The sequence below is a fragment of the Oncorhynchus tshawytscha genome, linkage group LG16 (genome assembly GCF_018296145.1).
Source record: "Oncorhynchus tshawytscha isolate Ot180627B linkage group LG16, Otsh_v2.0, whole genome shotgun sequence".
Lineage (NCBI taxonomy): Eukaryota > Metazoa > Chordata > Actinopteri > Salmoniformes > Salmonidae > Oncorhynchus > Oncorhynchus tshawytscha.
In genome coordinates, this window is record NC_056444.1 from 86,641,387 (window position 1) to 86,658,886 (window position 17,500).

Genomic DNA, 17,500 nt, shown 5'->3' on the forward strand with positions numbered 1-17,500 from the left:
CACCTAGCTAGCTAGTAACTTATTTTTTAGCTGGTGGACGGACACCTAGCTAGCTAGTGACTGACATGGCAAGCTAATTGGACGGACACCTAGCTAGCTAGTGACTGACATGGCAAGCTAATTGGACGGACACCTAGCTAGCTAGTGACTGACATGGCAAGCTAATTGGACGGACACCTAGCTAGCTAGTGACTGACATGGCAAGCTAATTGGACACATGGCAAGCTAATTGGACGGACACCTAGCTAGCTAGTGACTGACATGGCAAGCTAATTGGACGGACACCTAGCTAGCTAGTGACTGACATGGCAAGCTAATTGGACGGACACCTAGCTAGCTAGTGACTGACATGGCAAGCTAATTGGACGGACACCTAGCTAGCTAGTGACTGACATGGCAAGCTAATTGGACGGACACCTAGCTAGCTAGTGACTGACATGGCAAGCTAATTGGACGGACACCTAGCTAGCTAGTGACTGACATGGCAAGCTAATTGGACGGACACCTAGCTAGCTAGTGACTGACATGGCAAGCTAATTGGACGGACACCTAGCTAGTGACTGACATGGCAAGCTAATTGAGCTAGTGACATGGCAAGCTAATTGGACGGACACCTAGCTAGCTAGTGACTGACATGGCAAGCTAATTGGACGGACACCTAGCTAGCTAGTGACTGACATGGCAAGCTAATTGGACGGACACCTAGCTAGCTAGTGACTGACATGGCAAGCTAATTGGACGGACACCTAGCTAGCTAGTGACTGACATGGCAAGCTAATTGACTGACATGGCAAGCTAATTGGACGGACACCTAGCTAGCTAGCTGACTGACATGGCAAGCTAATTGGACGGACACCTAGCTAGCTAGCTAGTGACTGACATGGCAAGCTAATTGGACGGACACCTAGCTAGCTAGCTAGTGACTGACATGGCAAGCTAATTGGACGGACACCTAGCTAGCTAGCTAGTGACTGACATGGCAAGCTAATTGGACGGACACCTAGCTAGCTAGCTAGTGACTGACATGGCAAGCTAATTGGACGGACACCTAGCTAGCTAGCTAGTGACTGACATGGCAAGCTAATTGGACGGACACCTAGCTAGCTAGCTAGTGACTGACATGGCAAGCTAATTGGACGGACACCTAGCTAGCTAGCTAGTGACTGACATGGCAAGCTAATTGGACGGACACCTAGCTAGCTAGCTAGTGACTGACATGGCAAGCTAATTGGACGGACACCTAGCTAGCTAGCTAGTGACTGACATGGCAAGCTAATTGGACGGACACCTAGCTAGCTAGCTAGTGACTGACATGGCAAGCTAATTGGACGGACACCTAGCTAGCTAGCTAGTGACTGACATGGCAAGCTAATTGGACGGACACCTAGCTAGCTAGCTAGTGACTGACATGGCAAGCTAATTGGACGGACACCTAGCTAGCTAGCTAGTGACTGACATGGCAAGCTAATTGGACGGACACCTAGCTAGCTAGCTAGTGACTGACATGGCAAGCTAATTGGACGGACACCTAGCTAGCTAGCTAGTGACTGACATGGCAAGCTAATTGGACGGACACCTAGCTAGCTAGCTAGTGACTGACATGGCAAGCTAATTGGACGGACACCTAGCTAGCTAGCTAGTGACTGACATGGCAAGCTAATTGGACGGACACCTAGCTAGCTAGCTAGTGACTGACATGGCAAGCTAATTGGACGGACACCTAGCTAGCTAGCTAGTGACTGACATGGCAAGCTAATTGGACGGACACCTAATTGACTGACATGGACACCTAGCTAGCTAGCTAGTGACTGACATGGCAAGCTAATTGGACGGACACCTAGCTAGCTAGCTAGTGACTGACATGGCAAGCTAATTGGACGGACACCTAGCTAGCTAGTGACTGACATGGCAAGCTAATTGGACGGACACCTAGCTAGCTAGCTAGTGACTGACATGGCAAGCTAATTGGACGGACACCTAGCTAGCTAGTGACTGACATGGCAAGCTAATTGGACGGACAGCTAGCTAGCTAGTGACTGACATGGCAAGCTAATTGGACGGACACCTAGCTAGCTAGTGACTGACATGGCAAGCTAATTGGACGGACACCTAGCTAGCTAGCTAGTGACTGACATGGCAAGCTAATTGGACGGACACCTAGCTAGCTAGCTAGTGACTGACATGGCAAGCTAATTGGACGGACACCTAGCTAGCTAGCTAGTGACTGACATGGCAAGCTAATTGGACGGACACCTAGCTAGCTAGCTAGTGACTGACATGGCAAGCTAATTGGACGGACACCTAGCTAGCTAGTGACTGACATGGCAAGCTAATTGGACGGACACCTAGCTAGCTAGCTAGTGACTGACATGGCAAGCTAATTGGACGGACACCTAGCTAGCTAGCTAGTGACTGACATGGCAAGCTAATTGGACGGACACCGAGCTAGCTAGTGACTGACATGGCAAGCTAATTGGACGGACACCGAGCTGAGCTAGTGACTGACATGGCAAGCTAATTGGACGGACACCGAGCTAGAGCTAGTGACTGACATGGCAAGCTAATTGGACGGACACCGAGCGAGCTAGTGACTGACATGGCAAGCTAATTGGACGGACACCGAGCGAGCTAGTGACTGACATGGCAAGCTAATTGGACGGACACCGAGCTAGCTAGTGACTGACATGGCAAGCTAATTGGACGGACACCTAGCGAGCTAGTGACTGACATGGCAAGCTAATTGGACGGACACCTAGCGAGCTAGTGACTGACATGGCAAGCTAATTGGACGGACACCTAGCTAGCTAGTGACTGACATGGCAAGCTAATTGGACGGACACCTAGCTAGCTAGTGACTGACATGGCAAGCTAATTGGACGGACACCTAGCTAGCTAGTGACTGACATGGCAAGCTAATTGGACGGACACCTAGCTAGCTAGTGACTGACATGGCAAGCTAATTGGACGGACACCTAGCTAGCTAGTGACTGACATGGCAAGCTAATTGGACGGACAGCTAGCTAGCTAGTGACTGACATGGCAAGCTAATTGGACGGACAGCTAGCTAGCTAGTGACTGACATGGCAAGCTAATTGGACGGACAGCTAGCTAGCTAGTGACTGACATGGCAAGCTAATTGGACGGACAGCTAGCTAGCTAGTGACTGACATGGCAAGCTAATTGGACGGACAGCTAGCTAGCTAGTGACTGACATGGCAAGCTAATTGGACGGACACCTAGCTAGCTAGTGACTGACATGGCAAGCTAATTGGACGGACACCTAGCTAGCTAGTGACTGACATGGCAAGCTAATTGGACGGACACCTAGCTAGCTAGTGACTGACATGGCAAGCTAATTGGACGGACACCTAGCTAGCTAGTGACTGACATGGCAAGCTAATTGGACGGACACCGAGCTAGCTAGTGACTGACATGGCAAGCTAATTGGACGGACACCGAGCTAGCTAGTGACTGACATGGCAAGCTAATTGGACGGACACCTAGCTAGCTAGTGACTGACATGGCAAGCTAATTGGACGGACACCTAGCTAGCTAGTGACTGACATGGCAAGCTAATTGGACGGACACCTAGCTAGCTAGTGACTGACATGGCAAGCTAATTGGACGGACACCTAGCTAGCTAGTGACTGACATGGCAAGCTAATTGGACGGACACCTAGCTAGCTAGTGACTGACATGGCAAGCTAATTGGACGGACACCTAGCTAGCTAGTGACTGACATGGCAAGCTAATTGGACGGACACCTAGCTAGCTAGTGACTGACATGGCAAGCTAATTGGACGGACACCTAGCTAGCTAGCTAGTGACTGACATGGCAAGCTAATTGGACGGACACCTAGCTAGCTAGCTAGTGACTGACATGGCAAGCTAATTGGACGGACACCTAGCTAGCTAGCTAGTGACTGACATGGCAAGCTAATTGGACGGACACCTAGCTAGCTAGCTAGTGACTGACATGGCAAGCTAATTGGACGGACACCTAGCTAGCTAGCTAGTGACTGACATGGCAAGCTAATTGGACGGACACCTAGCTAGCTAGCTAGTGACTGACATGGCAAGCTAATTGGACGGACACCTAGCTAGCTAGCTAGTGACTGACATGGCAAGCTAATTGGACGGACACCTAGCTAGCTAGCTAGTGACTGACATGGCAAGCTAATTGGACGGACACCTAGCTAGCTAGCTAGTGACTGACATGGCAAGCTAATTGGACGGACACCTAGCTAGCTAGCTAGTGACTGACATGGCAAGCTAATTGGACGGACACCTAGCTAGCTAGCTAGTGACTGACATGGCAAGCTAATTGGACGGACACCTAGCTAGCTAGCTAGTGACTGACATGGCAAGCTAATTGGACGGACACCTAGCTAGCTAGCTAGTGACTGACATGGCAAGCTAATTGGACGGACACCTAGCTAGCTAGCTAGTGACTGACATGGCAAGCTAATTGGACGGACACCTAGCTAGCTAGCTAGTGACTGACATGGCAAGCTAATTGGACGGACACCTAGCTAGCTAGCTAGTGACTGACATGGCAAGCTAATTGGACGGACACCTAGCTAGCTAGCTAGTGACTGACATGGCAAGCTAATTGGACGGACAGCTAGCTAGCTAGCTAGTGACTGACATGGCAAGCTAATTGGACGGACACCTAGCTAGCTAGCTAGTGACTGACATGGCAAGCTAATTGGACGGACACCTAGCTAGCTAGTGACTGACATGGCAAGCTAATTGGACGGACAGCTAGCTAGCTAGTGACTGACATGGCAAGCTAATTGGACGGACACCTAGCTAGCTAGTGACACATGGCAAGCTAATTGGACGGACACCTAGCTAGCTAGCTAGTGACTGACATGGCAAGCTAATTGGACGGACAGCTAGCTAGCTAGCTAGTGACTGACATGGCAAGCTAATTGGACGGACACCTAGCTAGCTAGCTAGTGACTGACATGGCAAGCTAATTGGACGGACAGCTAGCTAGCTAGTGACTGACATGGCAAGCTAATTGGACGGACACCTAGCTAGCTAGCTAGTGACTGACATGGCAAGCTAATTGGACGGACACCTAGCTAGCTAGCTAGTGACTGACATGGCAAGCTAATTGGACGGACACCTAGCTAGCTAGCTAGTGACTGACATGGCAAGCTAATTGGACGGACACCGAGCGAGCTAGTGACTGACATGGCAAGCTAATTGGACGGACACCGAGCGAGCTAGTGACTGACATGGCAAGCTAATTGGACGGACACCGAGCGAGCTAGTGACTGACATGGCAAGCTAATTGGACGGACACCGAGCGAGCTAGTGACTGACATGGCAAGCTAATTGGACGGACACCGAGCGAGCTAGTGACTGACATGGCAAGCTAATTGGACGGACACCGAGCGAGCTAGTGACTGACATGGCAAGCTAATTGGACGGACACCGAGCGAGCTAGTGACTGACATGGCAAGCTAATTGGACGGACAGCTAGCGAGCTAGTGACTGACATGGCAAGCTAATTGGACGGACACCTAGCGAGCTAGTGACTGACATGGCAAGCTAATTGGACGGACACCTAGCTAGCTAGTGACTGACATGGCAAGCTAATTGGACGGACACCTAGCTAGCTAGTGACTGACATGGCAAGCTAATTGGACGGACACCTAGCTAGCTAGTGACTGACATGGCAAGCTAATTGGACGGACAGCTAGCTAGCTAGTGACTGACATGGCAAGCTAATTGGACGGACAGCTAGCTAGCTAGTGACTGACATGGCAAGCTAATTGGACGGACAGCTAGCTAGCTAGTGACTGACATGGCAAGCTAATTGGACGGACAGCTAGCTAGCTAGTGACTGACATGGCAAGCTAATTGGACGGACAGCTAGCTAGCTAGTGACTGACATGGCAAGCTAATTGGACGGACAGCTAGCTAGCTAGTGACTGACATGGCAAGCTAATTGGACGGACAGCTAGCTAGCTAGTGACTGACATGGCAAGCTAATTGGACGGACAGCTAGCTAGCTAGTGACTGACATGGCAAGCTAATTGGACGGACACCTAGCTAGCTAGTGACTGACATGGCAAGCTAATTGGACGGACACCTAGCTAGCTAGTGACTGACATGGCAAGCTAATTGGACGGACACCTAGCTAGCTAGTGACTGACATGGCAAGCTAATTGGACGGACACCTAGCTAGCTAGTGACTGACATGGCAAGCTAATTGGACGGACACCTAGCTAGCTAGTGACTGACATGGCAAGCTAATTGGACGGACACCTAGCTAGCTAGTGACTGACATGGCAAGCTAATTGGACGGACACCGAGCTAGCTAGTGACTGACATGGCAAGCTAATTGGACGGACACCGAGCTAGCTAGTGACTGACATGGCAAGCTAATTGGACGGACACCGAGCTAGCTAGTGACTGACATGGCAAGCTAATTGGACGGACACCGAGCTAGCTAGTGACTGACATGGCAAGCTAATTGGACGGACACCGAGCTAGCTAGTGACTGACATGGCAAGCTAATTGGACGGACACCGAGCGAGCTAGTGACTGACATGGCAAGCTAATTGGACGGACACCGAGCGAGCTAGTGACTGACATGGCAAGCTAATTGGACGGACACCTAGCGAGCTAGTGACTGACATGGCAAGCTAATTGGACGGACACCGAGCTAGCTAGTGACTGACATGGCAAGCTAATTGGACGGACACCGAGCGAGCTAGTGACTGACATGGCAAGCTAATTGGACGGACACCGGCGAGCTAGTGACTGACATGGCAAGCTAATTGGACGGACACCGAGCGAGCTAGTGACTGACATGGCAAGCTAATTGGACGGACACCGAGCTAGCTAGTGACTGACATGGCAAGCTAATTGGACGGACACCGAGCTAGCTAGTGACTGACATGGCAAGCTAATTGGACGGACACCGAGCTAGCTAGTGACTGACATGGCAAGCTAATTGGACGGACACCGAGCTAGCTAGTGACTGACATGGCAAGCTAATTGGACGGACACCGAGCGAGCTAGTGACTGACATGGCAAGCTAATTGGACGGACACCTAGCTAGCTAGCTAGTGACTGACATGGCAAGCTAATTGGACGGACACCTAGCTAGCTAGTGACTGACATGGCAAGCTAATTGGACGGACACCGAGCGAGCTAGTGACTGACATGGCAAGCTAATTGGACGGACACCTAGCTAGCTAGTGACTGACATGGCAAGCTAATTGGACGGACACCTAGCTAGCTAGTGACTGACATGGCAAGCTAATTGGACGGACACCGAGCGAGCTAGTGACTGACATGGCAAGCTAATTGGACGGACACCTAGCGAGCTAGTGACTGACATGGCAAGCTAATTGGACGGACACCTAGCGAGCTAGTGACTGACATGGCAAGCTAATTGGACGGACACCGAGCGAGCTAGTGACTGACATGGCAAGAGAAACTGCTGACGTACAACCAAATGTAGAGCTTGTACCTTGTGTATTTTGCTTTTCGAACTCTCAACAGATGAGACCACGACAGTTCCTAACGGAAACCCTGACCTAATCAGGGAGCCCCCTTAAATTTTTTTATATATTTTTTATTTTGTTAGTCACTCATTGATATCATTAACACACCTGGAGCAAACTTAGATACAAAATAAATAAAAATACTTGAACGTTTTGTATTCTAACTCTCAACAGTAAGTTGACACCCTGACCTGAGTTCCTAGCAGCCTGGTGCCCCTTCAGCTTATGGCTGAAGCTGGCCCGTGTCTCGTGTCTGTCTGTCCCTCTAGTCTTTCTCAAGGGGTTGAGTTATAAACAAAATACAAAATTGTTCTGCTCTCACCAATATAATGAACAATGTCATATTCTTCTCCTCCAGTCTCTGACAGAAGACATGGTGATGTTTGCTGGATCTGTGGCCCACCTGTACTCCAACCTGACCAAGCCATGTCTGGACGTGGTGGTGACCTGTTATACCCTCCTCAGGACAGCGGAGTCTAAAGGAGCCAACACCACCTGGCCCTCCGTCATCGCCGGCGTGGTCGTGGCAATCACCGCCAAGGTGTCTCGTGCTTTTTTTATTTTAGTCTAAATACCTTTTTTTTTTTTAAATATTTGGTTTATTGGGATTTTTCAGCATTTTGTTTTGACAAAACAAAATAAGTTTTAAATGATTTCCACAGATGGTAGTACAGTGTGTTCTCTCACCCACTTTGTGTTATTACTTTGGTTGGGTTTTTTGATGCAAATATTTTTTATCACGAAGGTTCTGAGGATGTTCTCGCCGCGGTTTGGTAAGCTAGTGGTGGAAGAAGCCCGGAGGAAAGGAGAGTTGAGGTACATGCACTCGCGCATCATCGCCAACTCGGAGGAGATCGCCTTCTACGGAGGACACAAGGTAACTGTCACACCTGGGCAAATGCAGACACACCTAGTGAATATACTGTCTTCTACGGAGGACACAAGGTAAACATGACCGTTGACCGGTCTGTCAATGTCAGAATGCTCAAAGTTCAGAGATATTATGTCAGGTGAAAAGGAAAAAGACTGCCAGGCGTAATCAGTCTCCCCGGTGGCACAGAGGTCTAAGGCCCTGCATCTCCGTGCCAGCGGCGTCACTACAGACACCCTGGTTAGAATCCAGGCTGTATCACAACGGGCCGTGATTGGGAGTCCCATAGGGCGGCACACAATTCCCAGTGTCGTCCGGGTTTGGCCGGGTGTAGGCCGTCATTGTAAATAAGAATTTGTTCTTAACTGACTTGCCTAGTTAAATAAAATCTGACTATCTCTGCCTTTCATAGTGGCTCTGGGATTCTGCAGGTGTGATCAGACTGATGCCTCTCATAGTGTTCCGCTGGAAGAAATAATGGAAGAAAGGAGACTCTGTCAAGCATTCCAGATGTTGCATTGGGGGGGGGTTGGCTGTTATAGACCCCCCTCTGCTCTCTGTATCTGTGATTGGCTGTTAGAGAGCAGAGGGAGGGGGTCTATAACAGCCAAACAGCCAATCACAGATAATCAGAGAGAGCAGAGGGGGGGGTCTATAACAGCCAATCACAGAGAGAGCAGAGGGAGGGGGGTCTCTATCTGTGATTGGCTGTTATAGACCCCCCTCTGTATCTGTGATTGGCTGTTATAGACCCCCCTCCCCTCTGTATCTGTGATTGGCTGTTATAGACCCCCTCCCTCCCTCTGCTCTCGGTGATGTTCTTCTCTGATGCACCTTATGTCTACATTTATTTACAGTGAAATGATCTTGGTCAACATCTGATCTTGGTCAACAAATGATCTTGGTCAACAACATTGGTCAACATCTCAACTGGTGTTGGTTAAAGCCGGTGTCTGATTTTATGAATGTTTTGTAATTCTATGAACCTTACCCAGTTGATTAACTCGCCCAAATCTCAAACATTCCAGAGAAATTGACCCTGATTGATTTGATTTTGACAAATGTTCCACAAATATTCTGCTGTTGGTGTTTTTTGTAATGATTTAAGTGACCATTGTGCTGTTGCTGTTAGAAATACTACGGTTCCTAAGACAAACACACACTTTATTCATAAAAGAAATGGAGTTTTAATGAGCAGGCGTTTTGGATTACATTTTTATTTTAATGTTTATTCTTGAATGGAGGAAGAGTTTATTCTTGACATGCTTTTTCCAAATAGTAAACAGACATGCCCCATTCCACAGGTTCAGAGTTAAACGGAGGGATAAGCCATGGTTTTCTTCTGAGCTGTCTTGTATTGTTCACGACCGTAATCTAGCCTGGACTAAAGCAAGGAAATCATGTTCTGATGCTGATTGGCTGGTTTTTAGGAAGTTATGAAACCAGTGTTCTTTTCTTCTCAGGGAGTCCAAGGCTGAACATTTTGTCTACCACTGATAACCTGAATGACCCCTATAAAGTTTTGGAAGGCTAAGTCTGAATGTTAATGAATTACTCTGCTGAATATGACTGAACTGAAATGCTGAATTTGAGTTGGCGCTTTCTATCTTGGCCAGGACGCTCTTGAAAAAGCCATTTCAAATGTCAATGAACCCTTCCTGGTTAAATAAATAAAAATAAAAATGCTTTTATTAGGAAGTTAATTTTCACCGTTTCAACTGGAAACTCACTCTCTGCGTACGATATGTACGCTAGTTAGGCTCTACACCCCTTGTAAAGTGGATTAATGTGCTTCATTTTAAGTTATTTGGGAACTTTAGTTGTGATACAAACTTTATTTAAAACGTATAGGCCTATTGGCTAGGCTACATGATGTGTGCGACTATGATTAGGGGGAAAAAGGCATTGTTTCTTATGCTGGGCATCATTCACAAGTGATAATATATAATTGACCAATGATAGGCTAATATTGTAACCCATCAGACTATTCTTGATTTAAATCTTGTCTTTTACATATACTAAATGATTTTGGATGGACCATTATCATGTCACCTGTATCGTAACAGGGTCAGCAGGAAGAAACTCATGTTATCTTTGCACTTAAATAGCAAATGGAGGATGCTTTTCCCCTGATTCATTTTCATGCCAGCCAGGTAGTCTATACTCCTGTTGTAAAGAGAAGCAATGTGCTTAATTTTAGGAAAGTTGAGAAATAAATATAGTAGGCCTGGCCTATAGAAAGCTGATGGGATCCTCCTCTATTTAGTAGAGGCCATCACTCTGTTTTCTCCCTCAATTGCATAGCCTTAATGTTTCCCAACATGAGCTCATGGGATCTCATGAAGCGTTTGATTAGATTTTAGAATACATTTGCATTGATGTCAGTGGTAAGCGGGACAATAGAGCCCTGAGTACCAGGCCGGTAGCAAGTTTGGTAGGCTCGTCAGCTTGGAGAAGTCTAATTACCGTGACCTAAACATTCACGTGGAATTTAACTGCCTTCATGACTCGTGACCGCCGGTGGGCTGTTGTGGTGACTGTTTTACCGACACTAGTTGTGGGTTCAATTTCCCCCAGGGATTTGATAACATACTAAAGATTATGCACTCACTCATTGAGCTGTAAGTCGCTTGGGATGGAAGTGTCTGCTAAATTACAATATTCTGATTATTTAGGCCTTGTTTTCATAATATTACATGTGAATATGTCCTCCGGCCACTAGGTGGAGATGTCCCAGCTGCAGCGGTCCTACCACTCCTTGTCGTCCCAGATCAACCTGATCCTGTTTAAGCGTCTGTGGTACGTGATGCTAGAGCAGTTCCTGATGAAATACCTGTGGAGTGCCTCGGGACTCGTCATGGTGGCTGTACCAATCATCACCGCCACAGGGTACTCCCGATATGGTAAGACCAGTCACGGGGGTTCCCCGGGCGCTGTAAAATGGCTGTTTTACTAATGTTCCACTAGTAGTTTAAATGATGTATTTTCATGACCCTGTTCTGGCTCCCCGACCAGCCGCTCCTTCAAAAACCGTCCCGCGGCTGAATCTAGTTGCTTACCTTACACCTTCTAGTCTGTGATCCAGTGGAGGACTTTTAAATTGGAGGATGGGTTTAACTGTAATGGATAGAATGGAATTAAGGGGACTGTGTAAAATACATGGTTTCCAATTGTTTGATACCTTTACAATCAACCCGTCCTCCACACAGTGTAAGGATAAAGAATATGTACATAAGGATATATGAATGAGTGATGGTACAGAGCAGCATAGGCAAGATACAGTAGATGATATCGAGTACAGTATATACATATGAGATAAGTATGTAAACCAAGTGGCATAGTTAAAGTGGCTAGTGATACATGTATTACATAAGGATGCAGTCGATGATATAGAGTACAGTATCAACGTATGCATATGAGATGAACAATGTAGGGTAAGTAACATTATATAAGGTATGTTTAAAGTGGCTAGTGATATATTTACATCATTTCCCATCAATTCCCATGATTAAAGTGGCTGGAGTAGAGTCAGTGTCATTGACAGTGTGTTGGCAGTAGCCACTCAATGTTAGTGGTGGCTGTTTAACAGTCTGATGGCCTTGAGATAGAAGCTGTTTTTCAGTCTCTCGGTCCCAGCTTTGATGCACCTGTACTGACCTCGCCTTCTGGATGACAGCGGGGTGAACAGGCAGTGGCTCGGGTGGTTGATGTCCTTGATGATCTTTATGGCCTTCCTGTAGCATCGGGTGGTGTAGGTGTCCTGGAGGGCAGGTAGTTTGCCCCGGTGATGCGTTGTGCAGACCTCACTACCCTCTGAGAGCCTTACGGTTGAGGGCGGTGCAGTTGCCATACCAGGCGGTGATACAGCCCGCCAGGATGCTCTCGATTGTGCATCTGTAGAAGTTTGTGAGTGCTTTTGGTGACAAGCCGAATTTCTTCAGCCTCCTGAGGTTGAAGAGGCGCCTGCGCCTTCCTCACGATGCTGTCTGTGTGAGTGGACCAATTCAGTTTGTCTGTGATGTGTATGCCGAGGAACTTAAAACTTGCTACCCTCTCCACTACTGTTCCATCGATGTGGATGGGGGTGTTCCCTCTGCTGTTTCCTGAAGTCCACAATCATCTCCTTAGTTTTGTTGACGTTGAGTGTGAGGTTATTTTCCTGACACCACACTCCGAGGGCCCTCACCTCCTCCCTGTAGGCCGTCTCGTCGTTGTTGGTAATCAAGCCTACCACTGTTGTGTCGTCCGCAAACTTGATGATTGAGTTGGAGGCGTGCATGGCCACGCAGTCGTGGGTGAACAGGGAGTACAGGAGAGGGCTCAGAACGCACCCTTGTGGGGCCCCAGTGTTGAGGATCAGCGGGGAGGAGATGTTGTTGCCTACCCTCACCACCTGGGGGCGGCCCGTCAGGAAGTCCAGTACCCAGTTGCACAGGGCGGGGTCGAGACCCAGGGTCTCGAGCTTGATGACGAGCTTGAGGGTACTATGGTGTTGAATGCCGAGCTGTAGTCGATGAACAGCATTCTCACATAGGTATTCCTCTTGTCCAGATGGGTTAGGGCAGTGTGCAGTGTGGTTGAGATTGCATCGTCTGTGGACCTATTTGGGCGGTAAGCAAATTGGAGTGGGTCAAGGGTGTCAGGTAGGGTGGAGGTGATATGGTCCTTGACTAGTCTCTCAAAGCACTTCATGATGACGGATGTGAGTGCTACGGGGGGTAGTCGTTTAGCTCAGTTACCTTAGCTTTCTTGGGAACAGGAACACCCATATGAAGACTCTTCACAGACCAGTAACAGGGGTTTTCTATCATCATAGTGGGCTAGGAGCCCATCTGCTTGCAGCAGTTCCAGGTGAGCGTCAGTCCAACTCCAGGGAGCTGTCTGGCCCAGTAGGTGATGCAAGGACTCCAACACTGTCGCTTTATCAGGTAGGAAGCTGTTTAAGTTGAGACGCAACAAAAAACCACTGACACTGTCTCCATAATGGAGCCTTATCCTGGGTCGGTCGCACGCCATCCATGTCAACGTAGAGCCCCAGGAACTCAACACTGGGTGACCAACTTCTCACTCTGCGGTCGCAGCCCTGCTTCCACAAAGCGCCTCAGCACTTTCCTCTGCTGAGAGTTATGCTCTTCCAGTGTCCAGCTTGTAATCGCTGTCATCCATCCAGATACTACTGGACCCCTGTGATGCCAGCTAGCAAGGTTCATGTAGCTTTGAAATATGGACACTGCTGTGGACACTCCAAACTGGAGCCTTGTTGCCCTCAAAAGCTCCCTGTGTGTGTGTGTGTGTTGGTAGGCTCGTCTCGTGTGTCCAGCTATATGTCTCTGTTTACAGGAATGATAGATTTACAGTACTAAACCTACAGCAACCCCCCCACATATGAAACGGGCTCCGACGTCCTATGGACTTTGGATTAACAGTAATGATCCATCAGACGGAGGCTGGGGAAGCGTTTGACCGTGTCCCCGAAGGAGCAGGCTTACAAATGTGTTTATGTATGGGCTATGAAGTGTTTATGTATGGGCTATGAAGTGTTTATGTATGGGCTATGAAGTGTTTATGTATGGGCTATGAAGTGTTTATGTATGGGCTATGTATCTTCTGTATGCTTTCAGACTCTGAGGATGTGAAGCAGTTGGCCATGAATTTGAAAGAGGAGGACCTAGTGAGTGAGAGGGCTCAGGCCTTCTCCACCGCTCGGAACCTCCTCAACTCCGCCGCAGACGCCGTCGAGAGGATCATGAGCTCTTATAAGGAGGTGAGGCTATAGAACCGGCTCCTAGACACTAACCCCTCACTGTCGAGAGGTTAATGAGCTCATACAAGGTGAGGCTATAGAACCGGCCCCTAGACACTAACCCCTCACTGTCAAGAGGATCATGAGCTCATACAAGGTGAGGCTATAGAACCGGCCCCTAGACACTAACCCCTCACTGTCGAGGATCATGAGCACCATCAAGGAGTTGAGGCTCCCGACTTCTCATTGATTGATTGCGTTCCAAGTGTCGCCCCATTCCCTTTACAGTGCAGTACTTTTTTAACTCGTTTTACCAGGTCAGTTGACTGAACACTTTGTCATTTACTGCCACAACCTGGGGATTAGTTACAGGGACTGATGTTTAATTTCCTTTCATTTTGAACCATGATAAAGTAGACTAACAACTAGTGAGTCTTTGGGGAAACCACTGCTCTATCATGGACCTGAATGTATAATAAACACTACCACCTGCCCTGATTTTACTGGATAACCTTTGACCCGGTCCAGGTGACTGAGCTGGCTGGCTACACAGCCCGCGTGCACGAGATGTTCACTGTGTTCGAGGACGTGCGTGCGGGTGTGTTCCGTCGCTCTGCGGAGGGAGGAGATGAGCAGACGGGGGGAGGAACACAGCTGGTGCAGCACGGCATGAGGGTGGAGGGACCAATCATGATACGAGGTAAACTGACTGACAAGGAATTCAACCAATCACTAGGCTATTTTGTTATTAACCAATGGTATTCAAAGTGTAACTGCAGTGGTATTTGTTTTTGTACATTATTTTTGTTTTTTATTAAATGCAGATGACAGATTATTGTATGGGACAATATACAAATGTTTTGAGAAAGAATTTGAAAAATACAATTTTATTGAGCAACTGTATTTATTGGTTTCTTAACATTTTTTTAAGACACTACTTAGGTTTCCATCCAACTGGTGACAGATTTTCATGTGAATATTCTAGAATGTATATTTCATGTGAATATTCTAGAATGTATATTTCATGTGAATATTCTAGAATGTATATTTCATGTGAATATTCTAGAATGTATATTTCCCCACTGGTGGTGTTTCTACCAAATGGACTTCTTGCAGATGTTTCTTTTTTAAATCGGTGAGAGACGATGTAATGCACACAGTGGATTTTTTTTTCCGCTTAAGTGTTCATGTACCCGAAATAAAAAAATAATTTAAAAAAACGTAAAATTCCATGTGTTTTTCCGTCGCCTTTTCAACAAACCGTTACATAGCAAATGTGCCTACTCAGGTCTTGGCACGTGCGCGCAAACCAACCGCTCGTAGAGCAGAGGAGGCTCTGCAGGTAGGCTCGTCTACATGATGAGATCATTATGGATGATATTTTTATCGGTCGACCAGAATAAGAGCATCAGTATTTATTGTAAAGGAGCATCAAGATCACTGTGGACTTTCACCACCCTGTGAAATTAATCAAAAGTTATTTCATCTGTAGCCTAATGAACGGCATGGTTTCCTGAGTCATAGTGGGAGGACCAGACACCATATCGTCACGTGACTCCAAGTATGATGGTTCTACTGAACAAAAATAGTTAAAGTTCATATAAGGAAATCAGTTAATTGAAATATATTCGTTAGTCCCTAATCTATGGATTTCACATGACTGGGAATACAGATATGAATCTGTTGGTCACAGATGCCTCAAAGGTGAAGGGTGTGGATCAGAGAACCAGTCAGTATCTGGTGCGGATCAGGCTGGTGATTGTGGCCTGTGGAATGTTGTCCCACTCCTCTTCCATGGTTGTGGGATGTTTCTGGATATTGGCGGGAACTGGAACACACTGTCGTACGTGTCGATCCAGAGCATCCCGAACATGCTCAATGGGTGACATGTCTGGTGAGTATGCAGGCCATGGAAGAACTGGGACATTTTCAGCTTCCAGGAATTGTGTCCAGGTCCTTGCGACATGGGGCTGTGCATTATCATGCTGAAACTTGGTGATGACAGTAGATTAATTACACAACTATGGGCCTCAGGATCTCGTCACTTTACCGACACAAAGATCCCACTATGTTGAACGAACAAATTATCGGTCGGATTTGATCAAATGGTACTGGACCTTCCGGGTTACATCACAGCTGCCTTTTTATGAATACATTTCTCTCTATATAACTTGATGGAAACATGTTATTTAAACTTTTCCAGCGGGGACCCCCCCCCCTTCAGGACACTGAATTCACTGATCAAAATGAAAAGATACCAAATAAATACCGTTATTACAAAAACACTACACAGAAGATCCACAGGTTCAGTGCTGTGTTCACCCGATGGTGTCTGTCTGTGTTCACCCGATGGTGTCTGTCTGTGTTCACCCGATGGTGTCTGTTCACCTGACTCCTCTTTGGGTCGGTCATCTAATGGTATTGCACCATCTTGTTACAATGGTATTGCTAGAAATGGGGATACTGGTACTGTGTGATTTTGGTGTGTGTTCTGGGTCCTGAACTGTCCCTGTGTGTGTGTGCAGGTCAGGTGATAGACGTGGAGAAGGGCATCAGCTGTGAGAATCTTCCCATCATCACACCGACAGGAGACGTTGTAGTATCCAGCCTCAACATCAAGGTGACACAGACACCCTCGACTCCATCAACACAACTTAAACCCAGAGCAGATCTAGCTTGTTCCTAAAACTAACCAGCTTCAGTTACCTGTCGGCAGCGCCGCCTCTGGTAGGCTACCTGTCGGCAGCGCCGCCTCTGGTTGGCTACCTGTCGGCAGCGCCGCCTCTGGTTGGCTACCTGTCGGCAAAATGTCAGTCATACAAGTTTTTAACTTTGCGGCGGCCCAATGGCGGCGAGAGGCGGCCCAATGGCGGCGAGAGGCGGCCCAATGGCGGCGAGAGGCGGCCCAATGGCGGCGAGAGGCGGCCCAATGGCGGCCTATGTGGGGAACCTGATGCATGGGAGTAGTGAGCAGGCAGGGTAATCGGAACACGAATGAGAAGGAGCATTTAGCAAAGTGGCGGCTAAACAGACCGATAAACAAACACAGCCCAACTCTTCACATCATAAAATAAATGCTGTTTAGCAGATACTTTCTTTTTAAATCCAAAGCATTTAACAGTACATTTACAGTATGACCCCTGTGGGAATTGAACCAACAACCACGCTCTTACCATAGGAGCCACTAAGGGCCAACTTCCCGGATCAGATGAAGCATATTTTTCCTTTTTTTTTTCTTTCTGAAGGTGCTTTCTAGTCCAGCTGGCAGCAGCCTTAATCTGTGGTCGGGGAAACGAGATCCCAACATACAGAACAATGCAACAGGGGGAACAACGTTTCAGACATAACTTAGACACG

General features: G+C 47.6%; 1 protein-coding gene across 1 annotated transcript in view; it reads left to right on the forward strand.

Moving 5' to 3' along the window:
* Positions 1-17,500, forward strand: part of abcd1 (ATP-binding cassette, sub-family D (ALD), member 1) — a 28,467-nt gene that overhangs the window by 2,666 nt on the left and 8,301 nt on the right. The window contains exons 4-9 of the mRNA XM_042299960.1: positions 7,888-8,070; positions 8,275-8,406; positions 11,123-11,303; positions 14,022-14,164; positions 14,672-14,843; positions 16,669-16,763. Of these exons, the coding sequence (XP_042155894.1) occupies positions 7,888-8,070; positions 8,275-8,406; positions 11,123-11,303; positions 14,022-14,164; positions 14,672-14,843; positions 16,669-16,763 (906 nt within the window). The remainder of the gene's footprint in view (positions 1-7,887; positions 8,071-8,274; positions 8,407-11,122; positions 11,304-14,021; positions 14,165-14,671; positions 14,844-16,668; positions 16,764-17,500) is intronic.